Here is an 18,876-nt window from a genome sequence, read left to right on the forward strand (position 1 = left end):
AGACCCATCCTGCAAGCAGTGTGGAGCAACTCTTTGTGAACCTGAATCATATTTTGAGTGGATGCCCTTAAGCACTGGGAGAAAGCTGGTACAGGTGAAGGCATGACAAATTTATTACAGAGATTTCTAAATAGACAGATCTTCAGCAGGTCAAAGCCAACAAACAACAAGCTCCTGAGATTATCCATATTTGAAGGTGAGGACATAAGTTTCCAAAGCAAAGAAGAGCTGGCAACAACCCACCCTCCATATTGCATCAAGCTTTAGACTGGGAAATGCAGGTTGACTTTAAGAAGGATCTTTTTTTTTTCAGGAAGATGTGGCAGTAGCGTCACTCCGACCAGACAAGGTTCTTCTATCCAGAAGCACGAAAACTATTGTGGTGGTCTAACTAGCAGTACCCTGGGAGTATAAGCTAGCCATCTCCCGTCAATTCAAGGAGGCCAAGTGCCAGGGTTTGAGCGATGAAGCTATAGTCAAGGGATGGCATGCAATCCTGTTCCTCATCGAAGTCGGCTGCTATGGCTTACCTAGCAACATCTTCTTACAGAAGAAAGCCACAGGAGAGATAGCCATGACAGCTTAGACCAGTTCAAGATGGTTGTGCCTGGTAATTTGGAACCGGTTTGCATGGAAGGGCAAACTTAGCCATCGTTGCCCCAAAAACCCCCACAACCACCTAATACAATGGTAAGGTGAGCAAAATATACAAAAGGCTGAATTATTTAAAAAAAAAATAAAAACAGTTCACCTAATCAACACTTAACACATCTTCTTCCCAGTGATCCTATTCTCCACAGATCTTTTGGTAAGCATTGGTTTAAAAGGGGAGAAAGGGCATTTTACAGGACATGACTTGCTACATTTTAGTCTTATATACAAACTACTACCCACATTTATTTATTTATTTAATATTTAATTTTGCAAGTAATTTGGATAATTTCAGGGACAGAATATCGACAAACCTTTGAAAGAAATACATGTTCATAATTACTGATAATTTTAGATTATCATAAAAGGAACTACACCTTGACTATTGTGGGGAACAGCCCGGACACAGACAGGTAGACATGATGTTTCTTCACCACACACGCTTATTGACAACTATTATATACAATAGAAGTGCACAAACCCAGTGCCTCAGCACCAATCACCCCTTTAAGTCCTTGGCCACACTCACAATGCCTTTCACAGTCTCTGGTCCGCCTCCACTCCTCTCCACCAAACTTCGTCCTCTTCCACCCAACTCTTGCCCCTGACTGGAGGGAGGCGGCCCCTTTTATTCATCCCGGAAGGACTCCAGGTGCATCCTGAGGGCTCCGTAGCCACACCCCTGTGTGGCAGAAGCTCTGACGGTACATCCGGAAGTCCTCCGGGTGTCCACAATCCTCTTCCCCCCAGTACTTCTGGGTGTGGCGGAAGTACTGAGGTCCAGGGCTCCCAAGGCATCAGGGCGCCCCCTGGCGGTGACCACGGGCCCCTACAGGGTAGAGCTTCCAAGCTCTGTACCCGTGGCCCCCAAAGCAACCAGGGAGGATGCCCCCTCATGTTCTGGAGGAGGCATGAGCCCTCCTCTGGTCCTCCTGGGCATCCCGTCCGGGTAGGAACCCCCGCCGGGTGCCACACTATATATATATATATATATATATATATATATATATACACACACTATGGGGTTACCCCCTGCTCACTTCGCTCGCCAACCCCTGTGGCCTGCGCTACGTCGTCAGCCACTTCGCATCTCTGCCACTCGTGTTGTGAAGAGGGGGGCTGAACGCACCATGAGGAGACGTGGTTGCTCCTTCGAAACCCACTCTTAAACAATGGTAAACAAATAGTTTTTTTTTTACCTCCTCTTTGCTTGATAAGGTGCTGGCTTGCTGATGCTGCTGTGCTGCGTGATCTGCATCTCGTGCGGCGCTTTGAACATTTAAAAGCCTGTACAGCAGCTGTCTTTGTCATCTATTCTTCGTGTTTTATTTCTGGCCCCAGGTGTGGTTAAATCTCACCTTGCGGAATGTGAGTTTTTGAAATTTTTTATTTTATAATTTTAAAAATGGAATAAGAATCTGAAAATCTAAAAACATCACATTAAAGTTCTGAAAAGAATGATACCAAACATATACTGTATATGTAGGTTTTAAAATAAGCCTAGTTTAAAACGTGACATAAAAACATGACATGAAATCGTTGCACTTTTAGGCTTAGGATTATATATATATATATATATATATATATATATATACACACATACATACACATATATGTACAAGGGACGTTGTAAAAGTTTCCACACTTTTATATTTTCGTTGGAAACTGTGTGGGCGAGAGGAATAGTATGGGCATTAAAAAGTTGGTACAACACTGAGAAAATTGCATCACAAACGAAGGTGACTATGTAGAAAAGTGATGTAATTTATTTTTGAAATTCTTAATAAATAGAGTTAAAAAAAGTGCAGAAACTTTTTGAATGTCCCTCATATATATATCACTGTACTTTTTCATATGATTATTTCTTTCATAATTGGTACATTATTTTATTTTGGCAAAAATAGTATTCCATACTAAGCTGTAGATGTTTAAAAGATTAGAGCACAAGCTCCCTAGTGGACTACGCTGGATTTCAACATAGCAATTAGTAGATGCAAGACAGAGCAGAAAGTGTTCCGAAAAAGTAACATAACATTCCCTTTAACGATGGAAAAAGAAAAGATTATTGCCACGAGGAAAAGAAGGTAAGAAACAAAATTTCTGCTGTTTAGCTTTTGGACACCTGATAAAGGTTACTCAGCTAAAACATCACCTCCAAACTTTTTTCCAAAGGTTTTGCTTACTGAAAAATGTTGGTCATTATGGTAGACAGCTCCAAGCTGAATACAAATATAATTTAAGACTGACTGTATTATTTAGGAATTTGGAGAAACATGGAATTAACTTTTATTGAATTTAGTATGTTTAATCCCTTAATGATGCTGACACACAGCATTAGTTCAATTGAGGTAAAAATGCTCTGCTGTTGATTTTCCTTTTTATTTGAGATCTGTTGCTTCTCTTTTCTGTATCCAACAATGGCTGGCCAGCATTGATAGATTTTACTTGCCCTGATACAGTTTTTCTATTATTGCATTGTCATGATGAAACCTTTAACCATGTTCCTCGCTGCCTTAAGATAAGTAGTCCAAGTGTGAATGCAGAAAATTAATCATTGGCAACATGTTGCACAACAGGGTTTTGTATGCTTTAAGCATGTTGTCAACCAGCTGGATGTAGTTTGGTGCACTGTAGCTGCCAAGAAAACACCTCCATGAGATTTCCTCCAGCCCCACAAACAGATCTTCCAACCGCTTGTCATTGATGATGTGTCTGATTTCTGCACCAACAGAAATGCCAAACATCTGTTTCAGATATCAAAATTCTTCACCTTCCTCATTCATTGCTTTCACATAATTTTTCTTTGGCCCAAGTTTTATATCAAGAGGAGGCAAGATATATTTGATCATTACAGATGTTCCATTTGTAGTTGTTTTACTGCATTATATGTGAGCTTATATGAGCGGAAACCACAAAAATAGCTGAATGCAATAAAACGGTACATGATAATGATAATAAAGGTAATTTTTGTGATCAGCAAGCTTAAATCCTTAAGATACACCCAAAAGTGTTCAGTAAGGAAAATCTTTACTGTTCAGTGTAATAGAGCAGTGGTTCTCAACTGGGGAGACTGTGTCCACTAGGGAGCCTCAGTAAGTATCCTGGGGGACCACAAGATGACTGAAAATAATGATAAAATAGCAAAATGCTCAAATAATTAAAATTCAAGATACGGCAGGCGTATCAAATTTAGCCTTTTAAAGCACACTGCTTTATCAGTGTCTAAAATATGTGATATACAGTGTACACTACTGTCAGTTTTCTCAAAGACTCCCTTTAAATTAGATTGCATCATTGTAACGTGGCATTAAAGTGTGCCTCCAATGTCTGCTCGCATTTATCTTAGCTACACAGTGCACTGCAGCTACTAACCTGAAGTTACAATGGGAACGGGATGCTCACAGTAACCCAATAGAAAAAGTGAAAAGGAGGTGACATGCCAGACTGACATTAAGAATGTGTTGTGTTTTAGAATGATGCCAAAGATGTGACAGTCTCATGTATGAGATACCGCTCCACTCACTTTTTAAATCAGCACAGGTGTTAGGGCGGACTGTCCTTCCACAGATTATCTCATTGCTGCCACGGAAATTCCTTTTTGTTTTCCACTGGACTTACTGTTGTTTGTGCATAGAAAAATGTCGCTATCACTGATGGAAAGACAATCTTCAGTAATTAAGTTTTGAAAAAATATCTGTAGCGCCTAATTCTTCTTTTTAAAAAGTAGTTTCTTTTTTTATTTTGAAAAATACATCATTATTTTATTCATAATTGAACAAGTAATACTTAAGTCGAGTGAGTATGGAGCAGCTTTTGCTGTTACCAAAAATTTCTGAAGTAACAAATTCTGTATTTTGGTAATTACTCGTCATTATGTATCGCTAAAAAAAGCCAATGTGCTTTGTGCTATGATTAAGAAATTTGAGCACTATTTAACATAACTTTTATTTAAAAAATACACACACACAGGCTATTTTGAATAGCTTGTTAATTTTAGCCTTATGCTTTTAATAGCATTAGCAGCAAATATTATTTTGTTAATAAATCTATGTTCAAAAACAAGCACCTTTGTCAAAACTGTAACATGGCTACAAGAGGACAAAATGTCATGGCATGTGAAGGGGGATTCTCTCATATTTTTGCCCTCCAATAGAGGGTTCTCTTTTCTGGAGGACCTTGGAGGAAGGGTGGCATGGTGGCGCAGTGGTAGCACTGCTGCCTTGCAGTAAGGAGACGTGGGTTCGCTTCCTGGGTCCTCCCTACGTGGAATTTGCATGTTCTCCCCATGTCTGCGTGGGTTTCCTCCGGGTGCTCCGGTTTCCTCCCACAGTCCAAAGACATGCAGGTTAGGTGCAATTCTAAATTGTCCTGGGTGGGTGTGTGTGTGTGTGTGTGTGTGTGTGTGGCCCTGTGGTGGGCTAGCGCCCTGCCTGAGATTTGTTCCTGCCATGCGCCCTGTGCTGGCTGGGATTGGCTCCAGCAGACCCCCGTGGCCCTGTGTTAAGATATAGCGGGTTGGATAAAGACTGACTGACTGACCTTGGAGGAACAGACGTCGAGAGCAACTGTGACAGCAGGAAAAAGTTGAAGTTAGTCCGCTACTTCAATTACCACTAGAGGGCAGCAGATGATATAGTGGGCTCGCGGTGCTGTGAAAGATTACTTACAGCTGCTTAACAACCACTTGGTGGACACCCAATAGAGTCCACATGAAGTAAAAGGCGCTTCTCATTGCATTTGGACCCTCCTATGATCTCCTTTTATTATGCCACATTCAGGTCATTCCAGTGACCTACTGCGTCCCCATAGCTTTTTGATATTGTATGCAGCCATTATCGAATCCATTCTGACCTCACCTATAACTGGCTCAGTGCTGCATCTTTCCAGGCTAAGGCCAATTTATAACACATCATCGGAACCTGTGAAAAGATCATAGGCTGCAATTTACCGCACATTCAAGTCCTGTAAGGAAGTGCGCTGCAAAGATCATTGCTGACCTGACTCACCCAGGGCATCACCTATTCCAAAGGCTTCCGTCAGGCAAACGGAAGGCAAATTCCGACATTGTAACCTAGGCGTTGCTAGTTTGTCTTTTGTTTTGAGCTGTTCATTATATGATAATCATGTTTTAAAAACCTTGTCCTACAAACACTTGTTTTCAACACTCCCCCAGACTGATGTTTACTTGATTATGTTGCACTCTTTTGTAAGTCGCTTTGGGTAAAAGCGTATGCTAAGCAAGTAAATGTCATATCTCCGTCAAATTTCTACCACATCAATAAAAGCAAAAACCAGAGACAAAAAAGAGCGAATCTACGGCCTGTCATATGGTGTGGCGGAGTTCGAGAAATAAAATGCTGCGGAGACTCGAGAAGCCGAAAAGATCCGACTACTTTGCCGGCATCATGAGCGCATCGTTCGTCCGGTCCGGCTGCCGATGGCTTCTCCATCTCCAGCACACTTCTGGTGCTGCCTAAATGAAGCAGTGTAGAGGATGCCTGTGAATGGAAAAATCTGAGGAATAAAAGTTTCGGTCTAGGGGTGGATATGAAGGACGTGGAAACCTTAACTATACTTTAGGACTGATGAAAGACAACGAAGGTATTTAAATGATGGTGATCAGTGCCCTGCTCAATGATATTGAGTGCATGTTAAGATTCCCCTCAGGTCAACTGAAGAAGAAAGAAAAGATGCTGCTCTAGAAAACGAAGTCGATGACCTCCCCGAACAATTAATTGCTGCAGAGAATTTAGTAATTACATTAAGTGACGTGAATGTATTGGGTAGTTAGTTACATTGAACGATTAGATGGTGAGTATGTATTATACTTTTCATCTCGATTTTACTTAATCAGTTCTTTTAATCTTCTTCGTTCCTGTCTGTACGTTATATTTCACGTAAATGTATATATAATTTATTACTGATAATAATTCACGATTTCTGCTTCCTTGTTTAATATCATTATTGATATCTTTTACCGTAGTCTTAATCTTATTTTAATGATTGCTAGGCTGTTTTTGGAGGGGTTCGATGGTTTGTGGTACACTTATAGCCAATAACTTAACAGACATCCTCAATGTTTTCAAGTATAAGTGTCCACGCATGTAACTAATGTGTAGTGATAATTGGTAGCATTTAATATTTTAATAATATTGTAATGTTTTCTTACCTAATTCTAAAATGTAACAGTATTTGAACCTGAAATTGTAGTTGATGAATAGTGAAATTTCAGACTGGTCCTTGTGAACTTACATACTTCTCGTATGCCCTTCTCAGCAGCATGTCAGAGGAAACATACTTTCAAGTGGAGCTGGAGCCTTTCCCAGCAAGCACAAGGAACAAGGGAGGAACAATGCCTGGACAGAACACCAGTCCACCACTGGTTGAAAACAGACAGAAACACATACCTGCATACTGTGTGTATTATATATATATATATATATATATATATATATATATATATATATATATATATTCACGGCATTCGTAGTCTGTGTCACAATCTGATTGTATGGGTGGTTACCTACCAGGTAACGCTTGTGGTTGGCCAGCAATCTGCTAACATCCGCCACGGTGCCCTCAGTTTGTGAGGAGCAGATCATAGAATGGTTGAAATAGTTTACTGTCAAATAAATGCAAAGAGTACGCGACACATGTTTCACCCTCATTATGGGCTCATCAGGCGTACACACTCCACTGCACTCCCTCTCGGGAATCGAACCGTCGAGGGAGTGCAGTGGAGTGTGTACGCCTGATGAGCCCATAATGAGGGCGAAACACGTGTCGCATACTCTTTGCATTTATTTGACAGTAAACTATTTCAACCATATATATATATATATATATATATATAAGGAAGAGAAGGTCTGTGGTACGGTTTGCATATTTGCAGCTGGAGATATACAAGGGGCCTTCATCAGAGGATAATGCTTAGACTTACAAGAAGCAAAGGCAATATATAACAAAAAATTACAAGGGGGGGGGGGTATTGGTTGTAAAGTTTTATTTATTATGAACATGTTCTTCTTAAGTTTACATATGCTGGATTTATGTCCAAATGTCTGTTGATGGCATTCTCATTTGATAGCCAAGATTCAGCCAGCTCTCTGGCACTTTTGGTACTGGCCTTAAATCTTCCTGTACATTGTCTCAGTTAAATGTATGTCCTGTTGATTTAGTATGCGTATAGATCAGTGATCACGAGTCCTTTCTTCTGACGGCGTTGCGATGTTCCTGTATACGTGTTGCGATTCTTTTTGAAGTTTGTCCTATGTATACCGCTGGGCATGAACTGCATGGAATGCCATAAACTGTGTTTCGTGTTTCTGCTGTCGATTTCTTGTTTTTAGCATTAAACAGGACCGTGCGCAGATTGTTCGTGGGTTTGTGTGCTATTCTGACACCTGACTTGGCCAGGATGCGTGCTGTACCTTCAGACACCTTGTGGTGATAAGGGAGTGAGTGCCAGGTGGGGTGGGGGTTCTGGTTCAGGTCGATTGTTTGCAGAGTTTTTTGGTGTCTTCTGTATAAGCTTCGATTAATTAATGTTTTTGAGTATCCGTTTGAAGTGAAAAGACAGAAGAGATAGCGTCTCTCATTCATTTTTGTCTCCTTTGTATTACAATGGGTGTGGACTCTTCTGAATAGAATTTTAACACAGCTCCGTTTATGAGATACTTGGTGGTTGCTGGCGAAGTGTAATATCTTGTCTGCATAGCATTCCTTACGGTAAATGCTTGTGGTCAGAGTGGCGTCATTATTTCTTTCAATGTAGATGTCCAGGAAGGTGATGTGTGTATATATATATATATATATATATATATATATATATATATATAATACTGCTCAAAAAAATTAAAGGAACACTTCTGACTCAGAGCATCAAGTCAGTGAAACTTCTGGGCTATTGATCTGGTCAGTTAAGTAGCAGAGGGAGTTGTTAATCAGTTTCAGCTGCTTTGGTGTTAATGAAATTAACAACAGGTGCACTAGAGGGGCAACAATGAGATGACCCCCAAAACAGAAATGGTTTAACACAGGGGTGGGCAATGTCAGTCCTGGAGGGCGGGGAACCTTAACAAGCAAGACCACTAAAATGAAGCATCAAAATGCCACTTAAGCAAGAAGTGCTCCATCAGCAATAATTGACATCTCATTAAGAAACTGGGTTGGAACAAAAACCTGCACATACTGCAGCCCTCCAGGCCTGACATTGTCCACAACCTGGTTTAACAGATGGAGGCCACTGACATTTTTCCTTCCTCGTCTTTTCTGACTGTTTTTTCACTCATTTTGCATTTGGTTACGGTCAGTATCACTACTGGTAGCATGAGGCGATACCTGGACTCAACAGAGGTTGCACAGGTAGTCCAACTTCTCCAGGATGGTGCATCAATATGTGCCATTGCCAGAAGGTTTGCTGTGTCTCCCAGCACAATCTCAAGGGCAGAGAGGAGATTCCAGGAGACAGGCAGTTACTCTAAGAGAGCTGGACAGGGCCGAGAAGGTCCTTAATCTATCAGCAGGACCGGTATCTGCTCCTTTGGGCAAGGAGGAACAGGATGAGCACTGCCAGAGCCCTACAAAATGACCTCCAGCAGGCCACTGGTGTGAATGTCTCTGACCAAACAATCAGAAACAGACTTCATGAGGGTGGCCTGAGGGCCCGATGTCCTCTAGTGGGCCCTGTGCTCACTGCCCAGCACCGTGGAGCTCGATTGGCATTTGCCATAGAATACCAAAATTGGCAGGTCCACCACTGGCACCCTGTGCTTTTCACAGATGAGAGCAGGTTCACACTGAGTACATGTGACAGGCCTGAAAGGGTCTGGAGAAGCCATGGAGAATGTTATGCTGCCTGTAACATCATTCAGCATGACCAGTTTGGTGGTGGGTTAGTGATAGTCTGGGAAGGCATATCCATGGAGGGACACACAGACCTCTACAGGCTAGACAACAGCACCTTGACTGCCATTAGGTATCGGGATGAAATCCTTGGACCCATTGTCAGACCCTATGCTGGTGCAGTGGCTCCTGGGTACCTTGTGGTGCACGACAATGCCTGGCCTCATGTGGCGAGAGTATGCAGGCAGTTCCTGGAAGATGAAGAAATGGATACCATTGACTGGATCCCACGCTCGCCTGACCTAAATCCAATAGAACACCTCTGGGACATTATGTTTCGGTCAATCCGACGCCGCCAGGTTGCACCTCAGACTGTCCAGGAGCTCAGTGATGCCCTGGTCCAGATCTGGGAGGAGATCCCCCAGGACATCATCTGTTGTCTCATTAGGAGCATGCCCGCCCCCCACTGACATTGTCAGGCATGCATACAAGCACATGGGGTCCATAGTTGCTGCAATGAAATTTCAGCAAAATGGACTAGCCTGCTGCATAATTGTTTCACTTTGATTTTTAGGGTGTCTTTGAATTCAGCGCTCTGTAGGTTGATAATTTTCATTTCCATCAAACAATGTGGCATCCTTTTGTTCCTAACACATTCCCCAGTCCATAGCAGTATAGATATCTAGCATGATTTTTTTCCCATTGAGATCTGATGTCTTTTCAAAGTGTTCCTTTAATTTTGAGTAGTTTATTATATATTATATATATATATATATATACACACACACACACAAAGGCCATTTGAGAAAATCCACATAAACACTGGGAAAATAAACTCCATTGAGGAAGGACCCTGGACATGAACCTCAGCCTCCTTATTACAATGATACCATCATATCGCACTAAAGACTTGATTACATGGGTAAATCATGCAGTTTTGTAAGATGGAATGTTAAATGTCTCAATCATGAATTCTTCCAGCAGTTGACCCATTTAAACATAAAACATCAATCTAGGGTAGGTCAGTTATTCAATTTAAGCTATTAAAAGAATACTAGAAGAGTTGGAATATTGATTAATAAGCAACCTCACTTGTAACTACTGAGCTAATCTCTGATTTAGAGTGCTGCTACACTATAATGGTTGGGAAAATGAATGGAGCTAAATTAATCATGGCTAGCACATATGCACCAAGTGGAATGATAAATTATTTACAGTGAAGGTTAATAAATCTTTTGCTTTCTTGTCAGACAATACTGAATGCACTAATACTGTACTCCAAATCCACTTCTAACAGTGTCCAGAGTATCACCAGTCATTATAGTACTGCATAATGAAAAATCTATTCTGATATCTTACACTTGATGCTTTGGGGGAAAAGGTGTCCTACTGAAAATGGGAAAAAATAAATAAAAACATTTGAAGAACTATTCAAAGCTTCTTTAAAATTTAGCAAGAATTTATTAATGTTGCCCTTAAGTCAGCATGCTGATTCTCTGTCAACCCTTTGAGTCAGAACAACACAATGATTAGTCCTATTTCATAGCTCTCTAGATGGGTTGAGGAGGGTGTTGGTGTTGAAACTGAATATTACGGTATATAAAATATTGTTTATTGTATGCCCTGCTGTTCTGTAACAAACTTACATATATGTAAGTGTAAGATGTTCTGTAATGTTTTCTACAAAATGGGAATTAAAAAAAAGGAATGAAACATTACAATATGGAGCACTTTCAGGTCTACTTGTACAGGTTTCCCTGACTGTTTTACCTCCAAGATCCCCCAGGACCCCCCAAAGCTCCTCTACTAATAAACTGTCTGTTCTGGCCCTTTTACTCTCACCAGCTGAATCCTTACCTCAGCTTACTTAATAGCCATATTCTGCTTAAGGCAGCTTTAATCCCTTTCCAAGTTTTAGGTTCAGACATAATTTTACAACATGGACACCAAGCTATGGCTCCTTTTGAAGTCCTCCGGTGGCCTTGTACCCCAACCTTTCAATTACAAGTGAAAGGCAACATCGCCTTGACTGCCCTCTAACTGTCTGAATGTTTAAAGGGTTAGCCTGATCGTTGCCTTTCTAAAGGCTTCCTCTCTCCTTATGATGAGTGTCATATATCATTAGCATCTGCCAGGTATTCTAAAATATTGCCACTTCTTAATCAGCTTCTTATATTTTCAGTATATTCCAAATTGTTGATTATGCACGGTATTCACAGCCACAGTATGGCTTTCAGTCACTATTTCTTTTAATTCAGTATTAAAAATGTATTTTCTCTGATATATGCAGCTCTCAACTTTCCACACTGGTTTAAGAAAATATAATCTGAAGGCTTTATGCAACACCACACATTAATAACTGCCACGTAATGTCAAAACCTTCTCTATACCCGTGGCAATCAGCTGTAACCACAAAGTACAGGAAGAAATGACCCTTTATTAACTAATCAAATGCTTTTATAGACTATTAAACTATATAGAATATTGGTTGCTTTACATGACCAAACTTGATCTGTGCTGAAGAATTTACTTATTTTGTCCAAATACAGTGGATTCAGAAAGTATTCAGACCCCTTCACTTTCAACACACTTGTGTTGTAGATTTTATCTAAAATTGATAAATACACAGAGGCTCTTGAAGAAAACCTGCTCCAGAGTCGGGTGAAGGTTTAACTTTCAGCATGACAATGACCTGAACTATATAGCCAAGACAATGCTGGCGTGGCTTTGGGACAAGTCTGTGATTGTCCTTGAGTGATCCAGCCAAAGCCCAAACTTGTTCACCAAAGATCAACTGTGGAGAGACCTGAAGGTGACAGTTTACAGACTCTTCTCAACCAATTTAATGGATCTTGAGAGGATCTGCCAGGAAGAATGAAACAAACTGCAGGGTACAAAGCTTGTAGAGACTTACCCAAGAAGACTCGAAGCTGTAATGGCTGCATAAGGGGCTTCTATAAAGTACTGAATTAAGGATCTGAATACTTATATGAGTGACAGATTTCAGTTTTAACTTGTAATAAATCTGTAAACATTTCTAAAAACGTGTTCAGTTTGTTATTATGGGTTACTGAGCATAGATGGACGAGTAAAAATGGAAATTTATCCATTTAAAATTAAATCTACAACACAAAGTATACAGAAAGTGAAGTGGTCTGAATACTTTCTGAACGTACTGTATGAATGTATACTGTATATGTGTGCATGTATGCTCACAAATTAAAGCAGACACATGAAACTATTCAGGAGTTCAAATTTAACTGTAAAATCTTTAATTAATCTAAACAATGAGGAGATAACATTTAATTTGAAAATTTATTGACCCTTCCTATGCATTGGGATGGGCAACTCCATTCTTACAAAGTTGCTGTGGCTGCAGCTTTTCAAGTAAATTCTTAATTAGAATCCACCACGCAAACATGACATTTAAATGGTTAATCTCTTTGAAGTTTTTTTCGTTCTACTATGTCAGAAATTCCATCCAACTTTTATTCAAATTTTTTGGGAAATTCAACACAAACGACCAAGTAGGATTAGAACCATTTAGTTTTTTTTCCTTTGTTTTCACAGTATCTTATGAAAAGAAGCAACTTATTGATGATTATACATACAAATGTAAATGATAAATATATACACACGCATGTACTGTAAATAGTACCACTTAGCTGACTAGCTGTTGGCTCCCTTGTTATGAGATTCATGATTAGGCAGCTTTTGGTTAGTAAGAAAAAAAGAAAAAAAAAAGAATTTTAAATTTTACTAAGCGATTAATTGAAATCTAAAGAGAAAGGAGAAAATAGATTCCTGTGCAGTCAAAGCAACAGGATTCTGAATGTCAAAGAGAAGAAAGGGTCACATTATTAGGCATTATCATTTTTGACTAACGGTTTCAAAATGAAAACAGAAACAGTATGAACAACACTGTTAGGTAATTATCCAAGAATAGCATTTATTAATTTATTTTTTTCAATAAAACTAAAAGACACGGACATTCTACAGACTTGAAAATGTTAAGTCAATTTCTTATAAGAATTCAGAAAACAATGGTTTAAACATGCATGAATAAATTCACTGAATGAATACATGTAACAAATTCATAATTTTAGTGCTACAACATACATGGTATTACTAATTTTAATTTAATTCAGAATTTCATTAGTTATTAAAACCTCCAAAGCTAAAAATAATTCTAATACTGACAGTGCAAAATAACATAGCATATACTGTACAATTAAAAATTAAGCATATATGACACTTGATTATTTTATATTTTTGCCAACATATCAAATGTAGCTTGCATACCTCAATTTTTTTTGCTTCACTAATAAGGAAACAAAAGAAATACACAGTAAGAACTCAAGCATGTTACCACATAGCATATGTTCATGTTGAACCCATTACGTATGAGATGTGCCCATAAACTGCAGAATACGATCTCTAAATTCATGTAATTCCAATAAACAAAATTATCTGTTGACAACATGCCACAACATTGTTACAATAAGGCATCTTTCAAAGATGTGAGCACTTTTAGTGGAGTATTTGCATATATCAATCCTGCAGTAATGTATGGAAGAAAAAACAATCATTCAGTGTATTAAAAAGAGTGTTGCTGCCATGTCAAATGTTCAAAATGGCCATCTTTCTGATAAAGTTTTTTTTCATTCTTCAAAATATTAATCACTCAGCTAGTTTTATTTTTAAGAGCATTTCACTCTTATCGTCAAAAAATTGAAAATTTCAAAGCAAGTGCCTAATGCTATCTATCACAAAAACAATATTTTGAAGTGTACTTATAGGAGTGAAGATGCAGTAGAAATATGTTACTGTAATTTATTAATTTATGGAATATTCCAACTTAAGTTCTCAATTTTGTTTATTAAAGTCCATACATAATCACACATATTACTGTCAATATATCCATCTAAGGGACTTTAATAATGATCCATAATTTGAAATTAATATTTCCTTCTTTTTTTATATATTTAATGGTGGTCCCAAACCAGTTTTATATTTTCTTCAGTTACACTACTAGCACTATGATGCCAGTTTCCAATTAACAAAACATAAAAGTATTTGGGATTGAGGAGCTTTAAGCTTGTCAACTAATGATGAACCCCTTGATTGGCCAAATTACGTATTTTAATGGTGAAAGAGTGCAAACATGTGAAACTAATGAAGATGCTTATTGGGCCAATTATAAAACAGTGCAATATGGAGATGACATTACAAAGATTTTGAGGTATAATGAAATAAACTTGGGGAAAAAAATGAAATTTGTATCTGATATTTAATACCCAGCCCAATAAACAGCATCTTCAAATGACTATGGACAAAATTAAAAATGAAGTACTGTATTATATGAACCAGAATATACAACATACATATTCTTACAATGAATTATAAATATTAAATCAAAATATTTGTTACTACTGACTTTTGAGCGACTGTAATGGCTTCTCATCTGACCTTATTTATAAAGTCACTAAATTTAGATGTCTAATAAAAATCTTTAAAACATGCTCCTCTTGTGCTGCTCAGGTAAAAACATTTCCATCATATCCACCTTCATTGTAAGATCAGCATCAATTGAAGCCTTAAACAGAAAAACACAAAACAATTAGATTTTTAGACAAATATATTCAGTACTCCTTAAACATTCTATAATGTAAAAATGGGGAGAGCAAATACATACCAATTCTCTCTTTGCCTCTTCAATTTTCACTTGTGCAAGCGAAGGATTCTAAAATCAAAACATGAATAGTAACAATCTGTCCAAATTTTGGGCAAAACACATTTTAGAGTATTAGGACTTAACAAAAATGCACCATGTATGCGGCCATGAAGCTCAATTTTTCAGTTTGTCACTGTGGTCCATGTATTCAATAAGCAATGAATTAATACTGTGTAAGCTGCTGAAGAGATGTCATTCTTTCATGTGCCTTTTGTGCTTATTATCATTTTGCTACATTGCTTAAGTTTCCTTTTAATTACAGTATACATTTTTGCTTAGGGTTTCATCATTACACTGTGAGAAAATATTTTTTGGGATCTGCCATGAGAAATGCTGTTAAGGTCCTTCATAGTATGGGAGGTTTGGGCCGAAACTCCTAGTTAAACACAGAGTGTCTAATTGTGCCAAAACAGTATTACTTAAAGTTATGAAATGTATTGCCAAACCCTAGCATTTGGGAATGCATAACTAATAAACCATAGACATGTTAGAACACCACAATCACTGAACTTTTCAACCCTGAGACTTTTGAATTATGACCCTCTGCAGCCTTCCACCCATTGAAAGTCAGCTGGCTAAGACATCACCTAGAGAAGAACTGCAAACACCTCAGCTAAATGCTGCAGTTATCTCTTGTCTCTCCTGGCAGAGGCCAAGTGTGTGATTCATTTATGTTGTTGTGGTTATTTTGTTGCCATTGTGATTGAACGGTACTGTAAGCAGACCATCCTTCCACAATGCAGCTCCCAAGATTGAACCTGGTCCACCCTGAACCTAGTGCTCCCTCCTTGACACACACACCCATCACTACAAATTTATAATCAATTACAGATAAAAGCTTAAAGCGGAAGAGGCAAGGAGGTCTAATTTTCATTAAACTGAATACAGTACATAATAGATCTGTTTTAGGTTGAAGTTTTGGCTGAAATCTGGTTTTAAGACAATGGCATTAATTTGCCTTCTGAAATAGACTGGATGTGTACTACTAGAAAACGTTTCATTTGAACCAAGGCAGAACTGATGTACTGGGAAGACATATATGCAAGCATGCCTGTTTCGAGACTGGGAAGGCAAATTGCTTACAACAACCAACACTCAGTTCAATTAGTGTAATAGACACCAACATTACTGAAAAATGCAGAAAGCAAATCAGATGACAACATATTACACTAAAATGTTACTTTTACCAAACAAACTGGCAATACACACCCAAAAAAGCAAAAGAATAAACATGGCCGATTTTAATGACAAAACCTAAACACAGTGTCTATAGAATAAAGTATTCACTCCTTTGGAAGTTTTCACAATTTATTGTTATACAACACTGTATCACAGTGCATTTAATTTGAATTTTCTAATACTGATCATAAGAAAGAAAAACTGTTTAATTTATATCACTTAGACATTAATTATAAAATTCTAAATAATTGGTCACGCAAGTCTTCCACATCTTTAAGTCAGTATCTAGTTGATGCATCTTTGGGTGCCATTACAGCCTTGAGTTGGTGTGGAAAGGTCTCTCAATCAGCTTTTGGCATCTCAACACTAATTGTCCTCTATTCTTTGCAATGGTACTCCAGCCCTGTCAGCTTGCACTGGGATTGTGAGTGAACAGCCTTTTTCCAGCCTAGTCCAGTCAAAAATTCTCAACCGAATTGAGATCTAGACTTTGACTCGTCCATTTCTGGACATTAACAGTAACACAATGATGCTGCACCACCATGCTTCAAGATGGGGATGATGCATATATGATAATATGCAGTATTTGGCTTATGTCAAATGTAGAATTTAATTTGATTGCCAAAAGCCAAAGTTCTCTCTCTTACCAGACTATAGGACCTTCTTCCAACCAACAACAGAGTCTCTAACATACCTTCTGGCAAATTCTAACCTATTTGTTATGTGCATAGATGTTTTGTGCATTTTTTCTAACATTGGCTTTCTCTTTGCCATTCTCTCATAAACCTGTAAATGGTGAAGCACCCGGCAACATTTATAGTTTGCACAGCCACTGTAGCTTGCAACTGCTTCAGAATTGTAATAGGTCTCTTTGTGGCCTCCCTCTCTGATCTTTCTCTAACACAACCACTCAGTTATTGTGGACAGTCTGCTCTAGGCTGATTCACAGCTGTGTCATACTCTTTAGGGAAGGCTGCAGGGGATCTGTGGTATCCGGGGTGAACTTCTCCAGGCTGATGGTAATTCTGTCCTCCTTTCAATCCAAGCAATATTCACCTGAATTTGGGAGATGGGCATCATCCCAACTGACTGGAAAAAGGGACATGTCTTCCCTATCTGGAAAGGAAAGGGTGAATGCCTGGATTGCGGCAATAACACTGCTGTCAGTGCCGGGTAAGATCTTTGCTAGGGTCACCCTCAATAGGATCTGTGATCACTTGCTCACCTACATGCAAATGGAGCAGTCTAGTTTTACGCCTTAGAAGTCTACTACCATCAACTGCATCCTAGCACTAAGGGTTCTCATGGAGCGCAAAAGTGAATATCAGCAGAGTTTCTTTGCAGCCTTTTTTGATTTTTGTAAAGTGTTCACCTCACTTGATTGAGCTGCCCTGAGGGACATCCTGAGACTTTGTGGGATCCCCCCAAAGTTGCTGGATATCATGCTGGCCTGTACACCGGTACTGTGCAGATTGGAGGCAGAACCTCTGCATTTTTTCCCCCAATTGATTCTGGGGTTTGTCAGGGGTGTGTTCTTGCTCCTACACTGCTCAGTGCTTGCATGGACTGGGTTTTGGATAGGTTTGTGGGGTCCAGCAGCTGTGGGGCATCTGTTGGTGCAGAAAAATTAACTGATTTTGACTTTGCCGACGATGCTATAATATTTGAGTAGTCAAAGGAGGCTCTGAATGGGGGTCTCGAGAGAGTGAATGAGCTGTTTGAGTGTCCGGCCTTGCAAGTATCCTGGATAAAAAACAAGATCCAGGCCTTTAATGACCTCTTGAGCACTGCCATCAGCAGTGTGTCCATCTGTGGGGAGAATGCAAACCTTTTTGAGAGGTTTACATTCATGTCTCTGGTGACTCTTCCTATGAAGTCATTAGACGGATTGGGATCCTGGAAAAGGGTGTGTGTCGCTCCTGAATTCTTTGGGAAAGGGACAAAGGTCCAGGTCTTTAGAGTCCTGTTTTGCTATATGGTTGTGAGATATGGACCCTATCCAGTGGCCTGAGACGAACACTGGACTCTTTTGGTACTATGTATCTTCGGAAAATCTTTGGGCACCGCTGGTCTGCCTTTGTGAGGAACAAGCGGTTGATCGTGGAGTCCCCAATGAGGCACATTACCTGCATTGTGAGGAAGAGTCAGTTACGCCACTACGGCCATGTGGCATGATTCCCCAACGGTGATCAGGCTCACAGGATCCTCATTGTTGAGGACCCGGGTGGATGGACCAGGCCAAAGGGACACCCACCTAATATCTGGCTGCAGCAGATATACAGTTATTTCCAGGTGGTGGGACTGGACAGTGCGTCTGCCTGGTGGGTTGCCAACCAGGATCCCGAATTGTTTCATTGTGTGGTGGATATGGCAATGCACTGTACTGGTGCATGCTTCCAAACCTGACCTCTCACACTCTTTCCATTTCCTAATGATCAATTAAACTGGACTATAAGAGATATTAAGTG

General features: G+C 39.4%; 1 protein-coding gene across 1 annotated transcript in view; it reads right to left on the reverse strand.

Annotated features, from left to right (window-relative positions):
* Positions 1–13,538: 13,538 nt before the first annotated feature.
* haus1 (HAUS augmin-like complex, subunit 1) overlaps positions 13,539–18,876 on the reverse strand; it is a 31,541-nt gene continuing 26,203 nt past the window's right edge. Inside the window, exons 8-9 of the mRNA XM_028791186.2 lie at positions 15,191–15,238; positions 13,539–15,091 (exon numbers count right to left, since the gene is read on the reverse strand). Of these exons, the coding sequence (XP_028647019.2) occupies positions 15,008–15,091; positions 15,191–15,238 (132 nt within the window). The 3' untranslated portion in view covers positions 13,539–15,007. The remainder of the gene's footprint in view (positions 15,092–15,190; positions 15,239–18,876) is intronic.

Source organism: Erpetoichthys calabaricus, chromosome 5 (genome assembly GCF_900747795.2).
Source record: "Erpetoichthys calabaricus chromosome 5, fErpCal1.3, whole genome shotgun sequence".
NCBI lineage: Eukaryota > Metazoa > Chordata > Cladistia > Polypteriformes > Polypteridae > Erpetoichthys > Erpetoichthys calabaricus.